Source organism: Diabrotica virgifera, chromosome 8 (assembly GCF_917563875.1).
Source record: "Diabrotica virgifera virgifera chromosome 8, PGI_DIABVI_V3a".
NCBI lineage: Eukaryota > Metazoa > Arthropoda > Insecta > Coleoptera > Chrysomelidae > Diabrotica > Diabrotica virgifera.
In genome coordinates this window covers 130,867,056-130,893,925 of record NC_065450.1, presented here as the reverse complement: position 1 = coordinate 130,893,925, position 26,870 = coordinate 130,867,056, and the positions used below count along the sequence as shown (strand labels likewise).

The 26,870-nt window shown below is 33.0% G+C and overlaps 1 protein-coding gene across 1 annotated transcript in view; it reads right to left on the bottom strand.

Annotated features, from left to right (window-relative positions):
• The window catches only part of LOC126890417 (putative vitellogenin receptor), a 243,602-nt gene that overhangs the window by 55,615 nt on the left and 161,117 nt on the right, over positions 1–26,870 (bottom strand). Inside the window, exons 12-15 of the mRNA XM_050659325.1 lie at positions 21,694–21,890; positions 12,024–12,176; positions 10,764–11,013; positions 1,505–1,695 (exon numbers count right to left, since the gene is read on the bottom strand). Coding sequence (XP_050515282.1) covers positions 1,505–1,695; positions 10,764–11,013; positions 12,024–12,176; positions 21,694–21,890 — 791 coding nt within the window. The remainder of the gene's footprint in view (positions 1–1,504; positions 1,696–10,763; positions 11,014–12,023; positions 12,177–21,693; positions 21,891–26,870) is intronic.

The following is a 26,870-nucleotide window of genomic DNA, read 5'->3' as shown; positions in this document are numbered from 1 at the left end:
AAAATTTATTTTGCAAAATCTATTGAACCGATCTTAATGAAATTTACTGTATCATATAATTTGTCTGGGTGAAATACAAAGGTCCTAAGTGAAGTATAAACGGTTGAAAAACGAATTATTTAAACAATGTTCCGGACCTTTTTGAGAGGGAGAATAACTCAAATATTATTATTTGAGTTATTTTCAAGCAATTTCTGCAAAAAAATTTGAGTCACCTCTCAACGTCCAAATGTACTAATATTTTTACAGATGCGCCCTGGTCTATCACACGAGGGCTATTAAAATTTTTGGAAAAAGAAAATTTTTGTCGGTAAAAAGTTTTCTAGAACATGTTTTTGTAGAGATTTTAAAGAGCTATAAGATTACGTAAATTAAATTGCGTAAAATCCCTTAGTTTTTAAGTAGGTTTAGTTTAAAGGGGTCGAATAAGGGGGTGTTTGCTAGTTAATAGAGGTTTTAAATAACTATACCTCGCTAAACATTCACTGTAAAGAAAATCTACGCACAGGAAAATTTTAGCTATTAATAAAGGTAAAATTTAATACTTTAACTTTTTCGAATCCCAGTATTTTCGGAGATATTTTGTAGAAAAGTGTGAAAAAGACGAAATTGCAAAAAATCAATTTACCTTTAAACTTCAATTGCCTTTTAAATAGGTAAAACTTTTTGGGTGTATTTATAACACATATATAAAAAGAATTACAGAAGAGTTAAGATCAATTTTAATTAGGAGGGTAGTTATGGGGTTGTCTTCACTAATTTTTTTGTAGAAAAAGTAGGTACTGACATTATTTTGATTCTAAGTCGCTTAATTTTTATGCTAGAAACCTTTTTTTGTTTCTTTTATAAAAGGCCTAATTGCATACTTCAAAAAACGTTCTGAAAGTTTTCCTAGAAAAATGCAAAATTTTCCCGTTATTCGGCTTTGAATATTTTAGATTATGCATTTGACGAAAAAGTATAACATCTAACATGTCGTATCTCCGTTTGTATTAATCGTAGGAAAATTACAAAAAAGGATTTTTTTGCGTTTCTAAGAGATAGAATTTTGATATCTACAATTTTTTTGACTAAATGCATATATTTCGAGATATTATCAAAAAACCCTCTAAAAAAGTCGATTTTTTGGTCGAAACACTGTTTGTTACATTCAACCTCGAATAGCTCGAAAAATATTAGTTTTACGAAAAAACGTCAAGAACATTTTTTTCTTAGACTCACTTTTTCCATCGATTTCCGTAATTAAAATGTAATAAAAAATTCCCATCCACGTCATGGTGTGGCAACCACCCCCAAGGTTTTAGCGTACAGCGGCATGATATAGAAAATGATCCTTATGCTATTCCCTACCTTCTGTGAAAATTTCATGCTAAATGAAAAAATTGCGAGCCCAAATGCTTCATTTCCTGACCTACATCAATTTTGTAACTAATCATAGAGCGTAAATAACGCTAAAGATTTTTTCGAGGTTTTTCTAGTAGACCATATTAAATATTTCTATTACCTAGTTTTTTGTTTTTATCTGCACATCCATACTCATCAGACTTATCTTTACAGTCATAACTATGATTGCAGACCAAATCTTCACTGATGCACTGTCCATCGTCGCATTTATACTGGCCAGGTAAACATTGGGAAACAGTTTGGCAGTCCCATTCATCTTCACCAAATGCGCAGTCTTTAAAACCATTGCACCTATATTTATAAAATTTTAACAAACAGTTAACATAATGTAAATTAAATATGAGCTAATGGAGCAACGCCGACAGTACAAAATACATCATAACCAACAGAAATATAAGGAAAATCAACGTACGATAAAGTCAAGTATTAAAACCGCAATGAAAAGCTGGAGAAAGAACGTTGTGAAGAATTGGAATCACTAAAAGAAAAGGGAGACAGCTTTGGTCTACATAAAAAGGTTAAAGAAGTTTCGAGTGTACACAAGAGCCAATTGTAACAAGAAAGAAGAACTTCTCTTGGAGTTAAAGTAAAGAGGATGATATACTCGAACAGAAGTAAGGAAAAAGAAAGTAACTAGATGAAGCTAATAGAACAAAAAATGTGTGGCTTCTACGTTGAATAAGCCGAAGTAACAAAATACTACTTTTGCAGTAGTATTATGTAGGGGAAAATGATAAGATGTAGAAATAGATGGACTGATTATAGATATATGAATAGACAGAGGCAAACTGAATGGAGGGGGCTAGCAAGAGAACGACAACTTGACACTCAAGGATGGATACTGCCAATTTGCATGCCTGTCAAAGACGGTAGCTCAAAGTAGATAGTGATGATAATTAGAAAAGGTAGATACTACAATGAGAATTATATACTGAAATCAGATAAAAAAGAATAATTGATAAAGAAGAACAAATTAAATAACACTAACAAATCATGGGCGCCAAGAAAATGATCTTCGATCACTCTCCCAGGTATCTTACACTGCTGCCAAATATTAAATATATGAAATCAGTAAATATGAACATAAACGAATAATAAAAATAAATAATATACAAAATATGTAAATATTCATTAAAAATAACTACTAGATGTTTGACAATTTCTGAGTTAAACCAAATGCAATTATTAAGTGACTCTAAAATGACAAAAGTTATCGTTAAACATGATATACAATATAACAACAGTCCTGTTATATGTATGTTACAAAATTATATATACCCCTTCACATGGTTTTAGTACGCTTGCTACGTACAACTAAATTAAAAACCGACAAATATGAAAAATGTATGAATCAGCAGGCACAAGCCTGACTAAAGAAAATACAAAAAAATGAGTTAAGCAATGTTATATATACAAATAATGAAATAAATTAAAGTTAAGATAAATATCTAAACGACGACCTGAATTAACCGAACAAATGGCGTAAAGCGAATAAACAATGAAATATCTGGGAAACAAGCAAGTAATATTACACAATAAATGTCAAACCAATAATAAAGTATAAAACCTAATTTTTGGGACTGATTAACTTGTGCACAATGTAACGTATCGTAGGATCGTAAATAAGTTTGGGAACCTAATACATTAATAAACAAATATGTTATATAAAAAAACAAAGGTAAGCTAAATCTGAAAAAAATTTAATAAACATATTGCATTAAACCAAAACGTCTGAGATATAAACTTCATAGTTACCACCAGTCACAAAACTTAAATGTTTCCAAAACAACACATTCCTTGAACTACTCCCAAAAGGTTTGCTGCTGCGTCCCAGAAAATTAGTACCAGTGGGGGTGCCGAACCATGTTTTCTGTAGGTACAGGTGTAGAAAAAAACAAGAGCTGGAAAGCTCAATAGCTTGTTCCCAAATCGACATATTCCCAAGACCTGCCTGGAGAATGATCAAGGAGACTACGTACATACCCAAAAAGAACTAGCTAAAATCTGGACACATTATTCGTCCCTCATTGCAGACAATAGGCCGAATCTGCCAACTATTAACCTACCCGCAGAAACTTTGTTCTGCCCTCCGATTATTTGTGCCGAGTTTTTTTGGTGGAGTACGCTGTAAAACTAGCAAAACTGGACAAGGCCCCTGGACCAGATGACATTACTATGGAAGCCCTAAAACTGTTGGAGTATGACAACATCGACATGTTGGTAACAATTTCCAATGCCATAACACCGGCCACATTCCAACGGATTGGTTTTGTTCAACCTTTATAATGATCCCTAAATCACAAAGAGAGGCAAGGTGCAAGGACCTCAGACTGATTAGTTTAACGAATAATTTGCTTTAAAGTATTTCTTCGCATTCTCCACACAAAAATGTTGAGAAAGATAGAAGAACTAAGCAACGAGACAGAATTTGGTTTCAAGAACGGACTCGGTACACGCGAAGCAGCATTTTGGTTGAATATGCTTGTGTCAAACTTCATGGACCAACGAAAGGATATATTCATCACATTCCTCGATTATGAAAAAGTGTTTGACACGGTAAAACACGATGCAATGATAAAAATACTACACAATGCTAAGATATTGATGAGAAAGATATAAGAGTTATCCCTAATCTACATTGGAATCAAAAAGCACGATTTGAGGAATTGCGGAGGAATTTGAAATTTTTAGAGGGTTGCGACGTGTATTTTTTCTCCCGTGCTGCTTCTGCTATGCGCAGAATGTTTTTGCAGAGACACTTGAAGGCTCTGACTGGTGTGTAAAAGTCAACGGGATAAATAACATACGTTACGCCGACGCCCCCGCGATAATCACAGATAAAGAAAACATGATATGCAGTTGATGCTAAATAAAATAAATACTGCAGGAAAAACATATCGTCTGAAGATAAATGCTGGAAAAACTAAAAACATGGCAATAAGAAAGGGTGCTCTTTTAAAAGTACAACTGCAAACTACTACTCAACTAATCGTCCAAGGAAAGATTGAGGGCAAGAGAGGAGTAGGTCTCAAAAAATGCCCTGGCTACAAAATATAAAGAACTGGAGAGGCATAAATAACACTGGCGGGATTTTTCATGTCGCAAAGACGTCTGAGTTTAAAGGCGGAGATACATATGCGCTCTGCTCGGTGTGCGAGCCGCTCGCGCGCAGCGTATTCGTCAGATTAGTACGTGTTTTCAAGTGACGCACAAACGGTACGCACACGGCGCACCACGATCTAAATTCTGTCGGTTTTTCAGCAAACGCTTTGATGGTTCGCAATACGTATTTGGACGGGTTTGCGAGTGGTTTGTTGGTTTTGGCGCGCATGAGTTGAATATTTGTTAGTAATGGAATGGTCGGAACTGTCGGAAGGAAATTTATGTTTACCGTGGAAAATCATTATTGTGGGATCCTCAATAAAGAACCATTTAATTTAAAGAAACAACTTAAATCCGATCTGAACGGAAATAGAAGCTGAAATAAAAAAATGTACATGCGGACCTTTTTAAAAAATGTTAGTTCATTGTTGTACTAAAAATAACATGTATTAAAAATAAGATTTACTATTTTATTTGGGCATAAACCACAATTCGAGTTTGAAATCAAGTTTACTTGACCTTTCGACTTTCACTTCGGAAATAGTTATCAATATCAAAAAAACATTCATAAGCAGATATATATTATGTGTCACCGGAAAGCGAAATAGGTAACGCACGACTTGGAGAACCTATAGTTTTCTAACTTCGTGTCTGGTGAAGCAACGCAGTTGAAACAAGCGGATATATTATAATTATTGTGTCACCGGAAAGCGAAAAAGGTAAGGCACAACTTGGAAGACCCAATAGTTTTCTAACTTCGCTTCTGGTGAAGCAACAGAGTTGGAACAAGCAGATATATTATAATTGGGTCATCGGAAAGCCAAAAAGGTAACGCACAACTTGGAAGACCCAATAGATTTCTAACTTCGCTTCTGGTGAAGCAACGGAGTTGGAACAAGCAGATATATTATAATTGAGTCACCGGAAAACGAAAGAGGTAACGCATAACTTGGAAGACCCAATAGTTTTCGAACTTCGCTTCTGGTGAAGCAACGGAGTTGGAACAAACAGATATATTATAATTGGGTCACCGGAAAGCCAAAAAGGTAACGCACAACTTGGAAGACCCAGTAGTTTTCTAACTTCGCTTCTGGTGAAGCAACGGAGTTGGAACAAGCAGATATATTATAATTGGGTCACCGGAAAGCCTAAAAGGTAACGCACAACTTGGAAGACCCAATAGTTTTCTAACTTCGCTTCTGGTGAAGCAACGGGGTTGGAACAAGCAGATATATTATAATTGGGTCACCGGAAAACGAAAGAGGTAACGCACAACTTGGAAGACCCAATAGTTTTCTAACTTCGCTTCTGGTGAAGCAACGGAGTTGGAACAAGCAGATATATTATAAATGGATCACCGGAAAGCCAAAAAGGTAACGCACAACTTGGAAGACCCAGTAGTTTTCTAACTTCGCTTCTGGTGAAGCAACGGAGTTGGAACAAGCAGATATATTATAATTGGGTCACCGGAAAGCCTAAAAGGTAACGCACAACTTGGAAGACCCAATAGTTTTCTAACTTCGCTTCTGGTGAAGCAACGGAGTTGGAACAAGTAGATATATTATAACTGGGTCACCGGAAAACGAAAGAGGTAACGCACAACTTGGAAGACCCAATAGTTTTCTAACTTCGCTTCTGGTGAAGCAACGGAGTTGGAACAAGCAGATATATTATAATTGGGTCACCAGAAAGCCAAAAAGATAACGCACAACTTGGAAGACCCAGTAGTTTTCTAACTTCGCTTCTGGTGAAGCAACGGAGTTGAAATAAGCAGATATATTATAATTGGGTCACCGGAAAGCCAAAAAGGTAACGCACAACTTGGAAGAGCCAATAGTTCTCTAACTTCGCTTCTGGTGAAGCAACGGAGTTGAAACAAGCAGATACATTACAATTGTGTCACCGGAAAACGAAAAAGGTAACGCACAACGTGGAAGAACCTATAGTTCTCTAATTTTGTTTCTGGTTGTAGGAACAAGCAGATATATTATGGTAGGGGAGCAAAGTATGCTGAATGTGCAGTCACTCGAGCGCTTTGAGGACCTATTGGGCTGTGATTATTAGGTCCTAAAACCAAAAAAAGTTAAGTAAAATTTTCCATTTTAGTGGGGACTTCCCATTTTTTAATTTAATTTTCCATTTCCTACAATCTTTTTTCCGGTTACAGCGCCATCTATCCATAATTAGAAAAATTGTTTCGAATAAAAGTTGTTTATTTTTATACAAACGATCCAAATCTGCAACAAGAAATGGGGGCTACCACTTAAGATTTTAAAGTAAGCCCCCACCTCACCTCTGTGGGGGTCGTGTTTGGAACCATTCGATAGATTTTTTAAAAATATTGATAAAGTGTATTTTGCAGTTTTTCGATATGATGTTTATTTTGCGAAAGATCGCGGGATTTGTATTTAAAATTTTAAATTTACCCCCCCCCCCTCTCCGTGGGGGTCATGTTTTATATTTTTCGATAGATTTTTGAAAAACATTGAACACGTAGTTTTTAGTTTTTCAATCTGACGTTCATTTCGCAAAATAATCGCTTTTTTTTGTGAAACTTTTTGACTCACCCATTTCCGTACACCCCGCTCAAATCGTCATATTTTTGAAATATAGACTCTTTTGCATGTACTTAACTTACCTAATCTTAATCTGACAATTTCGAGTATTTTTAAGGATAGATTTTTTTTCGGGCCCCCCTGAACGAACCCCCCTGTGTTAAGAGCCAATAGATGGTGGAGGTACATCTGCAGGGTACAACGTTTCTCCCCATATGATAATCTGACGCGCTCGAGTAACTGCAAAAATCCCCGCTTGGGCTCCCCTACCATTATATTTGTATCGCCGGGAAGCGAAAAGGTAGTTCCCGAAATGTTCGCAAACTGTGGCTTATTCCACATAAAATAGTAAATTGCATAAGATGACACAAGAAAATAGTTTCAGAATATGTAATAACAAAATAAGATGTAGTAGAAGTACAGGACAGAGACATGATTATCTACAATTACTAAACGTTCGTATGTTTCCTCTGGGTCGTCAAAATGAAAAACTTTAACCAACAATAACCGCGCCTCAAACGCGCGGCGCTCACACGGCGCGGAGTTCGCGGCGCGGATATTATATGTATTTCCGCCTTAAGATAATTCGCCAACGTACTATAGGTGCACAAGATTGACCCAGATGAAGAAATTAAAGCAAGATTTCTTAACTAGACTTAGTTTCTTCAAGATGATTGGTCTACTCTGCTACACACATATCGATATTAAACTAATATTGAAACGTAAAATGTTTTGTTTGGTCCATTTTTCTCTACGGAGTCGAAACGTGGACTCTAAAGTCTATATAAGTAGGCAGAATAAAAATTTGAGTAAAATTCTTTAGAATAGACGAAAAACAAATGAAGAGTTCTCAATGGACCTAAGTATAAAATACCAACTATTGAAAATGATTACAAGAAAAATCAGTTATTTGGGTCAGTTGCTACGTAAAGAGAAACATTATATCCTTCAATTGATCATTAAAGTTAAAAAGTGGGAAAAATTGGAAGCCTTTGAGTCCTTAGACGGCTGAATCAAACAACACAATTAAATATTTGGAAAATAGTTCGGTCGCATCATAAGACACCTTGAAAAATATGACCTTTTGTATCTGGTCATTCAGGGAAAGATCCAAGGTGAACGTGGGCCTGGTATAAGAAGAACATCATTGCTTTAAACTCTAAGACTAAATAATTATTTAGAGCTGTTGTCAATAAAGTCACGAGAGTGAATATGGTAGCCAACTTGATATTCAACGATCGATAACGGCAATGGAAGATGAAGAAAAAGGTCTCTTAGTAGATTAGAAGAATTTGAAATATAAATGAAATTTGTGATTGCTAAGTGGTAAAGAAGAGTTGTATTCAACTCACAAATATTAAAAGTTTTGACCTAGGACATATTTTATATTTCATAATGATGTAAAAGATCGAAGTCGAATGGTAATAATTGAAAGAAGAAATTTTTCTTCTTCCAATTACTATTAATATTACTATTTAAAAAAATAACTTTTGATTATTTCTAACGTTTGTAGCAAACATCAAAATGAATGGCGTCAATATTAATTATTTTGAACCACGCGGATGACACGGTGTTAATAGGGCTTTTGATTCACAGTCATTTGTTTCGAGCTTTTGTCATATGTCGTATAATCCGTGTATACAGGGTGTAACGAAAATACAGGTCATAAATTAAATCACATATTCTGGGACCAAAAATAGTTCGAATGAACCTAATTTACCTTAGTACTAATATGCACATAAAAAAAGTTACAGCCCTTTGAAGTTATAAAATGAAAATCGATTTTTTCGAATATATCGAAAACTATTAGAGATTTTTTATTGAAAATGGACATGTGGCATTTTTATGGCAGGAACATCTTAAAAAAGAATTATAGTGAAATTTGTGCACCCTATAAAAATTTTATAGGAGTTTTGTTCCCTTAAACCCCCCCAAACTTTTTTGTACGTTCCAATTAAATTATTATTGTGGTACCATTAGTTAAACTCAATATTTTTAAAACTTTTTTGCCTCTTATTATTTTTTCGATAAGGCAGTTTTTATCGAGTCGCGGCTTCTTTTTTAATATGTTTACATAAAAATTTTATGGGGGTTTTGTTCCTTTAAACCCCCCAAATGTTTGTGTATGTTCCAATTAAACTATTACTGCGGTACCATTAGTTAAACACAGTGTTTTTAAAACTTTTTTGTCTCTTTGTATTTTTTCGTTAAGGCACCTTTTATCGAGATGTGGTTTCTTTTTTAATATGGTTCAAAATATACCTAAAAATGTAAATCATAAATAAGTTTTCATATTATTACCAAGTCTCCATAATCGTACTTAGCTATATACAAATATGTGGTGGATTTGACAAATATTCAAAATATCTCGATAAAAGCTGACTTTTCGAAAAAGTACTAAGAGGCAAAAAAGTTTTTAAAATATTGTGTTTAACTAATGTTACTACAATAATAATTAAATTGGAACGTACACAATAGTTTGGGGGGGTTTAAAGGAACAAAACCCCCTTAAAACTTTTATAGGGTGTATAAATTTAACTATAATTTTTTCTTAAGTTGCTACTATCATAAGAATGCCATACGTCTATTTTCAATAAAAGATCTCTAATAGTTTTCGATATATTGGAAAAAATCGATTTTCATTTTGTAACTTCAAAGGGCTGTAACTTTTTTTATGTGCACATTTGTACTGAGGTAAATTAGGTTTAATCGAATTATTTTTGGTCCCAGAATATGTGTTTAAATTTATGACCTGTATTTTTGTTACACCCTGTATTAATATTATACACAGATTATACAATATATGACAGAAGCTCGAAACAAATGATAATCGATGAAAAGCACTATAATAGCTCTTAGTAATTGCAAGCAATTACTAGGAGCTTTATCATATGGTTAATCGGATTACCACAACCTGTCATGAATATGGACTCAAGCTAAACACCCCAAAGACAAAGGTGATGGTGGGTACCCGGTGATGGTTGTCAGTAAAAACCGGAAGTGGTAACCGCTTATGGTGAACAACTGGAGAGAACTAACAGTATCACCTACTTTGGTTGTAATCTAAATGAGAACTGAGACATAAGCAAAGAAATTAGAATACGTATAGAGAAGGCCAGAGCTGTATTGTTTAAGATTAAGAAACTGTTATGTGAAAACAATATTACTTTGAGTCTGCAAATTAGATCAGTAAGATGTTATGTGTTCTCTACTCTTTTGTATGGTGTCGAAGGTTGGACTTTAACGGATATACTTCTCAAAAAACTGGACGCCATTGAATTCTGGGTGTATCGGAGAGTTCCACGAATCATTTGGGTGGATAGTGTTCGTAACGAAGTTGTTTTGCATCGGATGGGAAAAGTTACGGAAGTCGCCAGAACAGTTAAAAATCACAAACTTGAATATTTTGGCCATGTTATGCGACACACAGAGAGACATAATATACTCCATTTAATAATACACGGTAAGGTAGACGGAAGAAGTGGGCCAGGTCGAAGAAGAACGTCAAGGATTAGAAACCTGAGAGAATGGTTCAACATATCCTCTGAATCCCTTCTCCGAGCTGCCATCAACAAAATTATTATAGCCAATTTGATAGCCAACGCTCGATAATCGAGCACGGCTCATGAAGGAGAAAGTAGTAGCATCACAATAGTAGTAGCAATAGCAAATATTTGCCAATATGTATATAAAAAAACTCACCTTAAGCTCTTCAGAACGCAAGTATTGGAATGAGGACAAAGCATCTCTTTATTGTCGCAGGTTACCCTTTTATTACATGTAAAACCATTTGCCGATAGCTCCCATCCAGCTGGACATGCACAAACTATCGATTTATGGGATTGAAGACAAAGATGACTACATCCATTATTATTAACACGACAGCTATTGATTTCTAATTGTTTACGTGTTACTGACACTAAGTGGATGTTGACGTTATCCTCTTTAAAACCTACGATTAAAACTTGAACGTAAGTATAATTGAATAGTAAAATATCAGGAAGTTATATTAATAACTTAAATTTTATTATATTAAGCTTAAAATGTAGACACAAATTCAGATCACTTTGTGGTCGGAGCTCAATTGAAATGATTAGATATAGAATAACCAAATTTAAATAAGTAAACATTTATAATGTCAGATGACATAGCCGTTCTTGCAAACAGTCAAGAAGGTTAATTGATCTCACACGACTGGTTGAAAACAAAAGTCAAATGTTTGATCTGCAGTTAAACATATCAAAGACAAAGATCATGACAGTGGATAAACTACATAACAATCATCCACACATAACCACAATTGACCGGTTCGAGATTCGGAGCTTATATTTAAATCTGGGCCCATTGATCACAAACACAAGGTCACTACAGGAAGAAATAAAACGTAGATGTGATCTAGCAAAAGTCCTCATTGGGAAAGTTGGCCAAAATATGGAAGGATTCTCAAATTTCAAGAACTCTTAAAATGACGTTGATCAACTGCTTAGTATTCCCCATGTGTAAGTACATACAGAGGTGAATCTTGGATCCCAATAAAAGAGGAAAAAAGATACATGCCACTAAAATGTTCTCTTGGAGAAAAATGCTACGAATTCCACGGATCGACTACAGTATAAATAATTCAATTTTAAATGAGGTATAGGTCAGCAAACGGCTCTCCAGTAAAGTCCATCTCTAACAATTAAAATATTTTGGACATGTTATGAGTCATGTCTACACAAAAAGAAGAAGAAGAAAATACGAATACGACAAAACGTCGTAAACTATTATAATTCATCCAAAAAATTCAACATACATAGATATTCTTTTATTACCAAAAATAGTTAGATGCTATTTTAGTAAATGCAATTTTTATTGGTCAATACAAAAACACAAATAACCATACAAAAATTTGTCTTAGAGATTTCTTATGTTCTAATTTTAGTGAAATTTCAGGAATATTTCGATACAATTTAAACTCACCTATCGTAATTTTCTTCTCATAAGACTCGCTAGATCTTTTTTCAGACCAATATAAATCCTTGGAGTCAAGATTTGTCCACAATAGGTCATCTTTCAAAACTGCTATACTTACTGGATGGGTAGTCAGAGTACGAAAATGATGTCTATCGTCACCTAAAAATAAAAAAAAACGGTGCAAAAATAGACAGGCACTGTATCCCCGTGTACACCCCGTGTACAGGTAATACTTTGGGCAAAATAGCAAAATACAAGGAAAAGTTATTTTCCAGCAATTTTATGTAATATAATGATTGTATATATTAATAATATATATGTTACCGTTAAAACCCGATTTCAGTTAAAACCCGAATTTACTAGGAAGAACTAGTTTTAACTAAGCGCTTTAGACAATTCTAGTTTTAACTCGTCAAAACTAGATTTGACTGCTACATTCAGTTAAAACTAGAAATCTCGAACGGATTTCGTTTAGAATAATTTATACTAGTTCAAAGTAGCTTTTTTGGAATTAGTATACCAGTTAAAATTGTTGCAAGAAACAAGTATGTATTACGGTTTGTTCGGGGTAGTGTTGATGACGAAGGCGGCCGGTCGGTAGCAAAGTAATGTGTGAAACTGTTTATTGTTTTGCATCATTTTTATTGGTTATATTACACCAGTGTGTATTATTCACCATTAGTAATAATATCGAAGATCAGATTGAGAGCAGATATATAAGAACGTGAAAATAACGTGTTTTGGAAATGATTTTACAAATGGAAGAGACAGAGAAGAAATAAAGTCACTACAATGTTGTGACCAAAAGCATATATGTATAATAAATTAATGGTCGAAGTACAAGATGCGGAACTGTCTGACAAGAAAACACCATTACACAATTGAAGACTAAGATGATTTATAATTGTTGAAGTTGGCGCAATAAAAAAGTTAGCTCCTAAAATTGATCCCATCAAATATTATGTAGGTACCTGTCGAAAATATTTTTGGCATAATTGAAGCAGCCCATGTTGCTATCTTCCATGGAAAGCGGGATAGGTTGAAGACTGAAACCGCAAGGAAATAGGCAAATATAACTTTTTGTTGATATGATCAATACTTTTATACCAATGTGTCAAACCTGCCAACGGAAGAAGAGTAAAAATATAAAAACGAAGAAAGTCTTTATGTCCAAACCTATATTGCATTCAGAAATTAATTGTCGCTGTCGGGTAGATTTGATCGATATGCAATCACAAGAGAATCGCATATAAACTACTCTAAATGAAATCCGTTCGCGATTTCTAGTTTTAACTGAATTTAGCAGTCAAATCTAGTTTTGACTAGCTAAAACTAGAATTGTCTAAAGCGCTTAGTTAAAACTAGTTTTTCCTAGTAAATTCGGGTTTTAACTGAAATCGGGTTTTAACGGTAACATATATATGCCAAGCCTGCAGATAGTGTGCTATTTTTTTTATAATCAAAATGGCGCCCCCAAATCGTGTTATTTTCAATTATTGCTCTATAACTCAGAAGATTTTAACTTTACACCAAAATCACCCAAATAAAAATTCACCGTAATTATGTAAATTCTGCATAGAAACATGTTTTCCCCGATTAACTTCGACGGAAATTTTTCTCGGAAAACGCGGGTATTTCCAACAAAATATTTAATTTTCAACTAAAATTTTTGGTAATTAGTTATCAATAATTAAATTAGTTATCAATAATTAAACTCGGTGACATAAAAGCCCTTTTGGTGTAGATTATATTTTCAGAAGCCGATGGAAATTGAATAAACAGTTTAGCAACAGTTATTGTTAATTAACAATTTACGGTCGCAATAATAACCATAATAACTATGATACATCAGAATACATATGAGCTTTGTATAAAAAGGCACTATACCTATCTAACGTACTTTATAGAATTGAAATTAAACTATTTAAGCGGCCTCAGGAATATTTTAAAAGTATAAACAGTTCTTTGGCTTATAAACAAATAAAAAAACTTGGCAACTAAAAAATTAAATTAAATTATGAAAACGGTATTGGAAAGAGGGCGCGCCAGCTTTCCCCAACAGGACTCTACCTTATCGGCAGAGTCTACGAGAAGTGTACGGTAAATTGAAGCTGTAATTACAAAGAAACAAATATGTATATCTTTGTACTCACTTTATCACGCTTAACGAATTACGGGATCTGGATTTCAATGCATATTTTTTTTTATAATTCTCGTATCAAAGTTACGCGTGAAGTTCGTCGTATTTATGACAGTTGGGGAAACGTCCGCGACCTTTGGAAAGAACGAAACAGAACGCTTCTTTTAAAAGAAAAAACGTTTAATTGTGATGAGTGGTTTCTGAGATACAACTGGTCAAAATTGACCGGCACGTGCGATGAATTTTTAAACCATAGGATGGTAATTTTCGAACCATCACCTTTTTATTTCGGTCCTCTACTCCAAACAAATTCTCATATTTTTAAGAGACTTATAACATACAGTGTGTCAATTTAAAAACTTACAATGGCTATATCTCACGAACAAAATCTGATATCAAAAAATGCTTGAAACCGTTTCTAGGATAGTAAGGGGGAACTAAAATGACATGAAAGAGAACTCACCCCCATCAACCCCCTAGGACCCACCCATCACAACCAAAAAAGTTTAAATTGCAAACCCCTACTTGTGATACATCATTGAAAAGGCTATAAAAAATGCTATCCAATGGTATAAATAATAATTATACAGCGTGAAGCAATAATTGTGAAACTTTGGCTTAAATGAAAAATTTACTAAGGTTTTGTTGAATTACAAATTGATTAAAGATGTCAATTAAGAGGATCGGTACGTATTTTAGGCTGCAATGCTATTCAAATGGGGATTAATTTTTTTCGAATCCTGAGAAAACTAATAAGTATTTTTGAAAAATTTAAACGCAGAATGAAAGATCACGTTATTAGCGAGGGCCGAAAGTCCCTGAGAACTTCTATAATGTTTATTTTAATAAGTTACAGGGGTGAAAAACTAAGAGAAAATTTAGTGTGATTTTTAATTTCAAATATATCATTCAAAATAAACTTTTTATTTATTCTAAGGGACTTTCGGCCCTCGGTAATGATTTAGTCTTTCATTCTGCGTTGAAATTTTTTAAAAATATTTATTGGTTTTTTCAGGATTCGAAAAAAATAAACACAATGCCGTGGTAATATTTTCCAAATCTATCTTTGTCTTACAACGCACTCGGCCGAATATAATATTGTCAGTCAGACACTGACAATCAGTGACAATTTTAAATATTTGACATTGCATCGGGAATATGTTGAGTTATTGATTAAATTTTATTTAAATATAGTGTATTTGATTAATAATTGATTTAAGACGTGAACTTAATAAAAAGTTATTTATTGTGTATTATTTGTGGAAGATCCAAGCAGAGAATACATCAGAATAATATATTCTGTGATCCAAGTATTTTGTTCTTAAAGATGTTCAAAATTGTAAGCGTTCCATAACAATATATTATTAAAAAATCACTTTAACACTTTTCCTCTTTTCTCGATTGAGTATTAGTCTTTGTTGTACAAATAAATTATTACAATCACTGAATACATAGTTGGTGAAAAATAATCACATTTATTAACGTAATTAATAATTTCCAATTATAAAAATAACAGTTATCCAAGAACATTCAAAACCCATCTCAAGTAGAATGACATATAGTAATGTTTACATATCCATACCAGTGTGACTTTTACTACGCGTAATTTGCCGTGTAAAGACAGAAAAAGTAGGGATACACGTAAAATATTTGCGAATTATGTACCCATAGCCTTAAGTAAATATTTAATGTGAATTCCGTTGTTTGGTAAACAATAATACAGCCTATTTTCAAATTCTGCACGAAATTTGGTAAATGTTCTAGTACTAGGGCGACATGCTTGAGTAATTCTTTCTCGCAATTCCCCAAGTGATGCAAGTTGAGTGTTATAAACAACTGATTTAAGGGGACCCCATAGAAAAAAGTAATATACTATCCTACTATAAAAAGTACCATCCAATGGTATAAATAATAATTATACAGGGTGTTAATATCAGCTGGCTTACTATGACTTTTGTATTTGTAATGCTATCTCCCGGACTATTATTTTAAATGGTAAGTGTCCGCTCGTACTTTTTTTTTGTTAATTAAAACTTAATTTGCTATTTTTGCCTTAAATCAGTTGTTTATAAAACTTAACTTGCATCACTTGGGAAATTGCGAGAAATAATTACTCAAGCATGTCGCCCTATTACTAGAAAAACATTTGCCAAATTTCGTGCAGAATTTGAAAATAGACTGTATTATTGTTTACAAAACAACGGAACCCACTTTACACATTTACTTAATTGACATTTTTATCAAATTTGCAATTCAACAAAACCTCATTAAATTTTTCATTTAAGCCAAAGTTTCACAATTATTGCTTCACCCTGTATAATTATTGTTTATACCATTGGATAGCATTTTTTATAGACTTTTCAATGATGTATCACAAGTAGGGGTTTGCAATTTAAACTTTTTTGGTTGTGGTGGGTGGGGCCTAGGGGGTTGATGGGGGTGAGTTCTCTTTCATGCCATTTTAGTTCCCCCTTACTATCCTAGAAACAGTTTCAAGCATTTTTCGTTTTCAGCTTTTGTTCGTGAGATATAGCCATTGTAAGTTTTAAAATTGACGCACTGTATAATAAAATAAATAAAAAACGATCGGTATTACGAGTGAAAAATACCAAAAATACCAAAATTCCAATCAAAAATTTAGATTGAAGAAAATATAATCTCGAAGTTCAAAATCGGTATACGTTAAAAAAATGCCTTTTCTCGGCTTCCCGTGGAGCAATTTTCTTTATTTTTTATCCCAAGTAACTCTAGTAGAGCCATCTAACATGACGCATCTAAGTGTCAAAGCTGCTTTAGTTGTGTTATAATAAATAAATTTATTTATAACAAAATAAAGCTACGTATTTTTTCTAGTTATACTCTTTTTTCAGAAAAATGTACCGCAAGTGTACCTTTTGACGTTTAAAATACAAAATTTGTATTTTAAACGTCAAAAGGTACATTTGCGGTAAAATTTTCTAAAAAAAGTTTCTAAAAATATTAAATATTCTTATTTGAAAGCTGTATAATTATTTAAACAGTCTTTGTTTAAACAAATTACATATTTGTTATAAAAAATAAATTAATTTATTATAACACAACTAAAGCACCTTTGGCACTTAGTAATGCGTCAGTTAGATGGCTCTACTCGAATTACTTCGGATAAAAAAAATGAAGAAATATGCTCCATGGGAAGCCGAGAAAATGCATTTTTTAACGTATACCGATTTTGAACTTTGAGATTATATTTTCTTCGACCTAATTTTTGATTGTAATTTTAGTATTTTTGGTATTTTGCACTCCTAATACCGATCGTTTTTATCATTATCATATACAGGGTGAGTTTTTAGTGCGGGATCGGTCGATAACTCCATTATGGTATAAAATATGGAAAATAGTTATTTAAAAAAAATGTAGGCAATGATATTCTCCACGCTTGGAAAATATGTCCATTTCTACAGGGTGATCAGTAACTGCGTGGTATATCAAACATATAATTTTTTAAATGGGACACCCTATATATTTTTTCATATTTATATTCCTCTCATAATTCTTGTTCATATAATATATGGTTTTGCATTACTATACAGAGTATTTAACAAGTTATGACCATTTTTATTTCGAAATCACTATGAGATTAACACCCTGTATATAAAGAAGTAATTCGTAGACAATAATTTGTTTTATGTATTAAGATAAACAATATACTGTAGTTTTTAAATTAAGTCCAATTCACATCATTGACGAATATTTGTATACAGGGTGAACTACAAAACCAAATTACGATTTTCTCTATTTTTTTAAATGGATCACCCTATATTTTATTTTTCAACATTATTGTATTTAATATACTCTTTCATTTTTATACAGCATTCCCTATATCTAAACTGATTACTTTCCGAGATATTTTTAGTTTTCTTCAAATTTCGGGAATACATTCAATTTTTTTAGTAGAAATAAGTTAGTATTGAGTGATAATTAAACAAAATTATTTTTATTAGATAAATAACTAACACAAAATATAGACCATAGCAGTATGCAGTGAATATACCAATAAATGTGATATTAAGAAATTATCATATTTCCCTAATATACCAGAATCGTAAAATTCCTACAAAAAAAACTTTGTATTGTATATAATAATATAACAAGATTATTTTTATTCAATAAATAACTTACATGAAACATAAATCAAAACAATATACAAGTGATGTAACAGTTTTTAGATTGGTATATCAACAGCATTCTAAGCCAAGAATTTTGTAGTAGAACATTCATTTTTATAAGCACTTTTAAACTACAAAACAAAATTACGATTTTCTCAATTTTTTGTAATAGATCACCCTATATTTTATTTTTTTTTTGAAATATTGTATTTATGATACTCTTTCATTTTTATATAGCATCTCATATACCTAAACTTATTAGTTTCTGAGATATTTTTAGTTTTCTTCATTTGCCGGGAATACATTCAATTCTTATAAATATAAATAACTTAACAAATTAGTATTAATAAAATAATTTCATTCAATAAATAACTAACAAAAAAATAATAAACCATAACAAAATTTAATGAATGTACCAATTAATGTGATGTTAAGGATATAAGTCTAAAGTAAATGTTGAAAATGACCACTTTCAACGTCTATGCAATTTTGTAACCGATATTCAAATGACCGAGCCACATTTCTAACATTTTTGTAAGTCAATATTATTAAAAGCTTCTTTTATTCTATTTTTCATATCATCAAGCGTTGTTGGATGCTTCTGGTATACAAGGTTTTTTATATAGCCCCACTTGAAAAAAATCAATTTTGGAAGAACTGGAGCACCGTTGTATAAAAACCTCAACCGTCAAAAAATGTGGACCAATCACATAATCTCTAACAATATCACCTTAAACTTTTATAGATCACGTAGTTTGAGTGTTAACAAAGTAGGGATTTCTTGTGCATATTAATGAAATTTAATATGAAAATTATATTATTAATAACTGCGGGTAACAATCTGCAATTAGTAATGTGTTACTAAAAACTGCTTGGCTTAGAATGCTGTTGATATAATAATCTAAAAACTATTAAATTAGTTGTATATTGTTTTGATTTATGTTTTGTGTGAGTTGTTTATTAAATAAAAATAATCTTTTAATTTTATTATACACAAGATACCTATATTTTTTTGTTTTTTTTTTGTAGGAATTGTATGTTTCTTGTATATTAGGGAAATATGATAATTCCTTAATATCACATTTATTGATACATTCATTGCATATTGCTATGATTTATATTTTGTGTTAGTTATTTATTGAATAAAAATAATTTTGCTTAATTATCATTCAATACCTACCAACTTATTTCTACTAGAAAAATTGAATGTATTCCCGAAAGTTGAAGAAAACTAAAAATATCTCCGAAAGTAATAAGTTTAGATATAGGGAATGCTATATAAAAAAGAAAGGGTATAATAAGTACAATATTTTTGAAAAATAAAATATAGGGTGATCTATTTAAAAAAATAGAGAAAATCGTAATTTGGTTTTGTAGTTCACCCTGTATACAAATATTCGTCAATGATGTGAATTGGACTTCATTTAAAAACTACAGTATATTTTTTATCTTACTACATAAACAAATTATTGTCTACGAATTACTTCTTTATATACAGGGTGTTAATCTTATAGGGATTTCGAAATAAAAATGGTCATAACTTGTTAAATACTCTGTATAGTAATGCAAAACCCTATATTATATGAACAAGAATTATGAGGGGAATATAAATATGAAAAAATATATAGGGTGTCCCATTTAAAAAATTATATGTTTGATATACCACGCTGTTATTGATCACCCTGTAGAAATGGACATATTTTCCAAGTGTGGAGAATATCATTGCCTACATTTTTTCTAAATAACTTTTTTCGATATTCTATACCTTAATGGAATTATCGACCGATCCCGCACTAAAAACTCACCCTGTATGTTATGAGTCTATTAAAAATATGAAAATTTGTGTGGAGAAAGACGACCAAAATAAAAAGTTGATGTTTCGAAAATTACCATTCAATTGTTTATAAATACATCGCACATGCCGGTCAACTTTGGCCACTTGTATCTCAGAAACCACTCATTACAATTAAACGTTTTGTCTTTTGAAAGAAGCGTCCTGCCGCATGCCGCGTTCTTTCCAATACCGTTTTCATAATTTACTTACCGTTATTACTTTCGGTTTAACCGTTCATTACTTACCGAAAATTTTAGTTGAAAATTAAAGATTTTGTTGGAAAAAACCTGCGTTTTCCGAGAAAAATTTTCGTCGAAGTAAATCGGGAAAAGATTGTCTCTATGCAGAATTTAATTACAGTGAAATTTTACTTGGGTAATTATGGTGTAAAGTTAAAATCTTCGGAGTTATAGAGAAATAATTGAAAAAACACAACTTGGGGGCGCCATTTTGTTTAAAAAAAAAACAGCACACTATCTGCGGACTTTGCATACCTATATTATTAATATATACATTCAAAAGATTCGATTCCAGAAATGAAATTGCTGGTAAATAACTTTTCCCTAAAATAGCGTATTCTCCGATAATCTGCCCAATAGGAATCCTTTCTAGGATTTTCTAAGTAAATAGGAATAGAATTCCTTTTTTTTACTGTTATCACAAAAGTAGTCTGCTCTAAGATATAGGCATGTATAGTGTTGACTTAGCCCTTGGTTCACCTTTAAAGTCTCCCTCCTCATTTCTTGAGCCCTTATCAGGACGTGGTGACACTCTAAATATTATTAGCTTGTCATCATTGGCTGCGATTCTGATGGATGGAGCCAGATATACGGTCTCATGTAGGGGTTTTCACACCCAAATTTTTATTTGGTCTACCAATAATTCCATGGCCCCCGTTGTTCTAGATATGTGGCTAAAATAATTAGGTATGCTCGGTTTTTTTTTTGTTAATAGCCTCTCTTTTATATGAAACTCTTCCAGAATTGACAGGTTGGTTCTGTGTTTTTTCCAGGACATACGTAGAATTCTTCTGTATACCGACATTTCGAAGGCTTCGACCTTAGTTCTATCGATTTTTTTTTAATTCTAACCATCGATACCATTGACACCTGTTTTTTTATTAGATGGTTGAGAGCTTTCTCTACACTTCTACACATAAAATCATTGGTTCTTCCTTTCTGATTGCATGTTTCTTGTGTTCGGAGACGAGACTGATGTATCTTTTGAAGTGAGTTGGTATAATTCTGAGTAGTCATTTTTCCAAGTTTCTGCTGTACTCTCTATGTCGGTTTTTACTTCTCCATTATGATCTTAAATGGCTTGAAGTTCTGTCTTGAGCTTTCGAGCCAAATATTTAACTTCCCTAAATATTCCCGAATATTTTAACAAAAAAAATATATTAACAAAGTATAATATAAATTATTATTTTGCAACTTATATTTTACTAATGACTATAATTTACTTCAACTTGTATTGTTTATTGTTTTGATCTTTTATTATTAAACTCAAATGAGAAACAATGTCGTTTAAGAATACCTAATTAATATAAAATCTTACCGGTCGCGCTAGTAGATTCTATTACCCCAGTACTTAGATCGGCAAAGAAAATTCTATAAAGACTGCGGTCGTATACTACACGAACTGGGCCCACTAAACCGTTTTCGATGACGTGAGTTCTTCCAGTACCATCCATGAAAAAACGGTCGATGTGGCTATTTCCCAATTTCCCTTGTTTAAAGCTAACAAACATGATCCTGAAAATGAGAAATAAGTAAGTATTAGGTCTATTGTGTTTTAATTTTCGTGGCAAATTAGACTAAAATATATCAATACTAAAACCATAAACCTTAAATTTATCGTTTAAGTAAAATTGTAGATAAAACAAAAGGACATTGCTAATTCATCCCCCTAATTTATGAAAAAGTAGAGATGTAAGATAGTGTGGATGACATCGATACCGTAGCAAGAAAAACGTTTAATCGTTCACGGCATTGAAAGCAGCAGCAAAAAGAATGGGACTATAATATGTTGATACTAGTAAAACTAATTATATGAAGATGACAAATAATAAGCAAGTAGCAAAACCCGAAGATCTAATGGTTGGAACATATACTTTCGAAGGAGTAAGAGAATCACAAATTGCGGAAAATAACAAACGTATATATCCAGCAAATAGAGCACACTATGGATTAAAGAAACTTTTAACAGATACCGAAAACGAAAATGAAAATATTGATATGTAGAAATCTTATCAAGTCCATCCTCACTTTCTCGTCAGAAATGTGGACCATCACAAAAAGCGATATTAGTACTCAGGTGAATACCAATCCCAGAAAAAAATGATATTTACATAGTGAGAAATCTTTATTGGAACAGGTTGTGGTTACATACCATGTGGTTAAGTTATATTATATGGAAATAGCACGGATTCACATCAGATAAGTAGAGGAGTGAGAAGATCTGTGTACTTTCACCACTACTAGTTAATATTTATTTCTCTTTATTAGAATTATAACCAATAGACTAACAAATAAAATGGACAGTTATCAGCCAGTTGAACAAGCAGGTTTCAGAAAAGGGTTTAGTACCATATATCATCTCCTTACTATGAAAATATTGATAGGGAAGGCAAACGAATACAACCTAGATTTATGTTTAGCCTTTATATACTATGAAAAAGCGTTCGATAGTGTCGAGATATGGGCGATATAATAAGCTCTAAATAACAGCAGAATAGACTCCAGGTACAGGCAACTCCTACATAACATCTATAAAACAGCAACTATGACAGTCGAATGGGAAAACAAAACAAACAAAACTAATCCCATAGCAATCCGTGGAGGCGTAAGACAAGGAGATGTAATATCCCCAAAGCTCTTCACCTTAGCTCTGGAAGACGTTTTTAAAGAACTGGAATGGGAAGACATGGGCATCAACATAAACGGAAAGAAACTCAATCACCTCAGATATTGCGATGATGTTGTCCTTATTACAACCAACCAAAAAGAACTAGCCATAATGCTGACTCAACTAGCAAACGCATCAGAGAAGATATGATTAAGAATGAACATGACTAAAACAAAAATCATGACAAATACAAACGACCAAGTAAATATAAATATAAATAATGTCAACATTGAGGCTGTTGACGAATATACAGTTACCGGCACAAAATTCCGCCACCCAAAATTTTTGATTAAGTTTGATGATTTATAACTTTATTATTTGTACTCCGATTTTCATGATTCTTACACCAGTTTGTAGGTACATGTATTTATATTGTTTGGTATTATACCGGTAACACAAAAATTTTGATTGCATTGCATTATACGGGGGTGAATGCAAGTGTTGTATTTCCTCCTAACTTTAAAACATTCTGTGGAAAAATGGAGTGGCTGGTTTTGTATCATAGTCCTGTCATATTATTCCGGAGGTATCCTAAAATTTTTTTTGAATTATCCGAATATCTATTTTCTTGTAAGAGCTGTACCATTTTTTGTAAATAAAAACACTGATTGACTCATAAAATACAGGTTGGATTGATAAGATTAGAATGGCCCGCATGCAGCCCAGATCTCAATCCTATTGAGTATTTATGTGATGAATTAAAAAAGCTATTCGCCGTCATCCTAGGCCTCCAGAAAATTTGGTACAGTTATGGCCCTGATAGAGGAATATCGGGCTATTCCCGAGGCAACTATAACACATCTTTATTCGATGCCAAACAGATTGCGAGCAGTCGTTTCTGCAAGAGGTGGACATACCCGCTATTCAATTGTTTGGTTTTGTTGTTAATTTTGTTTTGTTTTGTTAATTTTAGTGAGTTTGATATTTTTAATTAAAAAAACCTTCAAAGCAGTGTTTTTATTTACAGCTCTTACAAGAAAAGAGATATTTGGATAATTCAAAAAACAAAATTTTAGTGATACTTCCAGGGTAATACAAAAGGAGTTAGCCCTCAAAATTTTTCCACAGAATTTTTTAAATTTAAGAGAAAATACAACGCTTCCATTCACCCTCGTATAATACCATCTAGGTAAAAAATTTTTGTTACCGGAATAATAAAAATACGGCATCAATACCTACAAACTGATGCAATAATCTTGAAAATCGGAGTACAAATAATAAAGTTATAGATTGTCAAACTTAATCAAACATTTTGGGTGGCGGAATTTTGTGCGGGTTAGTGTATATACCTGGGTCAAATAATCAAAGCTAATAAAGAGAACCAAACAACTGAAGTACGGAGAAGAATCCGATTGGCGTGGGCAGCGGTTGGAAAGTTAAGATGGATACTAAAAAGCACAAAGATACAACAGTACCTAAAACCCGTGTATTTGATCAGTGCATCCTTACTGTTCTGACGTATGGCTCAGAAACATGGACATCAACAAAGGCCAACATAAACAAAATAGAAACAACTCAGAGAAAAATGGAAAGATCCATGTTGGGAATAAAACTACAAGACAGAAAATCAAACAAATGGATAAGAGAGAAAACCAAAGTAAAAAATGTAACTGAACATATAACAGGAAAATGGAGATTTGCGGGCCACAATGCGAGACAGGAAGATAAAGGCTGGAATGCTGAAATATAAAACTGGAGACCGTGGACCGGAAGAAGAGGAAGAGGAAGACCTCAGATGTGATGGAAGGACGATATTGTAAAATCTGCAGGCAGGAACTAACTGGAAAAGTGCAGCCAAGGACAGACCGAAATGGAAAGATTTGGGGAAGGCCTATGTCCAAAGTTGGATAGAAATAGGCTAAAGAAGAAGAAGAAGAGTTATTAACACAACCTCTTGAAAACTGTATAGAAGGGATCAAAATAAATTGTGAAAATATAAATATAACATTCACTATTCTGACCATACAGTCGTTATCGCTGGAAGTGAGAAATACCTGCAGACGAAGGCAAGGCGAAAACGGAGGGTTCGTTGGAAAAAATATTCCCATGAGATTTTTTTGCATAATCACATTTGTAATACACCCCAGAATAAGGTTCAAAAAGTCGCCCAGGAGAAAAGTGGTCCAAATTTTTTTTAACAATTTTTTTTAACAAAATTGTAAAAATTATTATTATTGGTCTGGACAAAGTTTTTTTAGGTTTTTTAGACCATTATGGACAAAAAAGGTCTCTTGTAATTTTTCTCTAAAAATGATGGTTTTCGAGTTAAAAGCAATTAAAAATTTGAAAAACACAAAAATGGCCATTTTTAAGACTTAATAACTCGGTTAAAAATTATTATTATGAAAGTCAGAAAGTGACTAAGTCAAAGTTTAAAGCCCCCCTACATGATCCTGAAGAAATTTGTGTTATTAGTTTATTACTAAGCTGTTATTCTTAATTATTAACAATAAGCCGTAAGAGCGTATTGACGCGGCTGTAAATGTGAGTGCGAGTAAGATGCCCCATTGGACTGCCGGAATGGCATCTCTCTCGCACTCGCCATAGACGGCCGCCTAATACGTGCTGGCGCTCATTATTATTACTTAAAAATAACAGCTTAGTAATAAAATTATGACAAAAATTTCTTCAGGATCTTGTAGGGGGGGATTTAAACTTTGATTTAGTCACTTTCTGACTCTCATAATAATAAATTTTAACCAATTTATTAAGCCTTAAAAATCGCAATTTTTCGTTTTTTTTTTTCAATTTTAAATTGTTTATAACTCGAAAACGATCAACTTTAGAGAAAAATTACAAGAGACCTTTTTTGTCCAGAATGGTCCAAAAAATCTAACAGAAATTTGTACGGTCCAGAAATATTGATTTTTGCAATTTGATTAAAAAAATTGTAAAAAAAATTGGACCACTTTTCACGTGGGCGACTTCTTGAACCTTATTCTGGAATGTCTCACGAATGTGATTATGCAAAAAAACTAATGGGAATATTTTTTTCTAACGAATCCGCCGTTTTCGCCTTGTCTAACTGGGGAACGGTTTATTTTAACAATAAACATATAGAAAACAAATACTATGGTTATCATTATTAAGAAGGGTAAAGTCATAACAAGGATCGAGATACAAAATGAAGCTATTGAACAAGTAGACAGAATGAAATACTTAGAAGTCTGGATTACTGAAGATATAAATCCGAAATCAGAAATTTGATCAAGAATAGAACAATTAAGAGGAGCCTTTTTGAAGGTGAGAAAGTTCTTGAGTAACCAAAGACTCAATCTGCAAATCCGATATCGGAGAGTAAATGTTATATTCACTCTATTTTTCTTTATGGTGCCAAAACCCCGACACGCCAGAACCCGACACGCCAGAATCCCGACAGACCAAAATCACGACATGCAACAATCCTCGCATAAATAAAAATCCCGACCACTACAATTTGAATATTTATTGTTTCCTTTTCATAGGCAATCATCATCATGGCTTATTCACTCCTGGCGGAGTGTTTGCCGCCCTTTTGGGCTCTCTGATTCATTTGTTGCGGAGAATCAGTCCGCCGTTGTCTTTTATTATTATAGCAGCGTATGTGACTTGGCTTGGTCTACAACTTTCCTCCATTCTTTCCGGTCCTTACAACGCTCCTTCCAATTGTAGATTCTCAGCTTCTTTATGTCTCCTAAGACTTGATCTCTCCATCTTGTTTTGGGTCTTCCCTTTGGTCTCCCTGTTGTTGGTCTCCAGCCAGTTATTCGCTGTAGCGTAAATTCTGATTTAGCTCTTTATGTGTGTCCCAGCCACCTGAGCCTCTGCGCCTTTACGAACTTGATTAT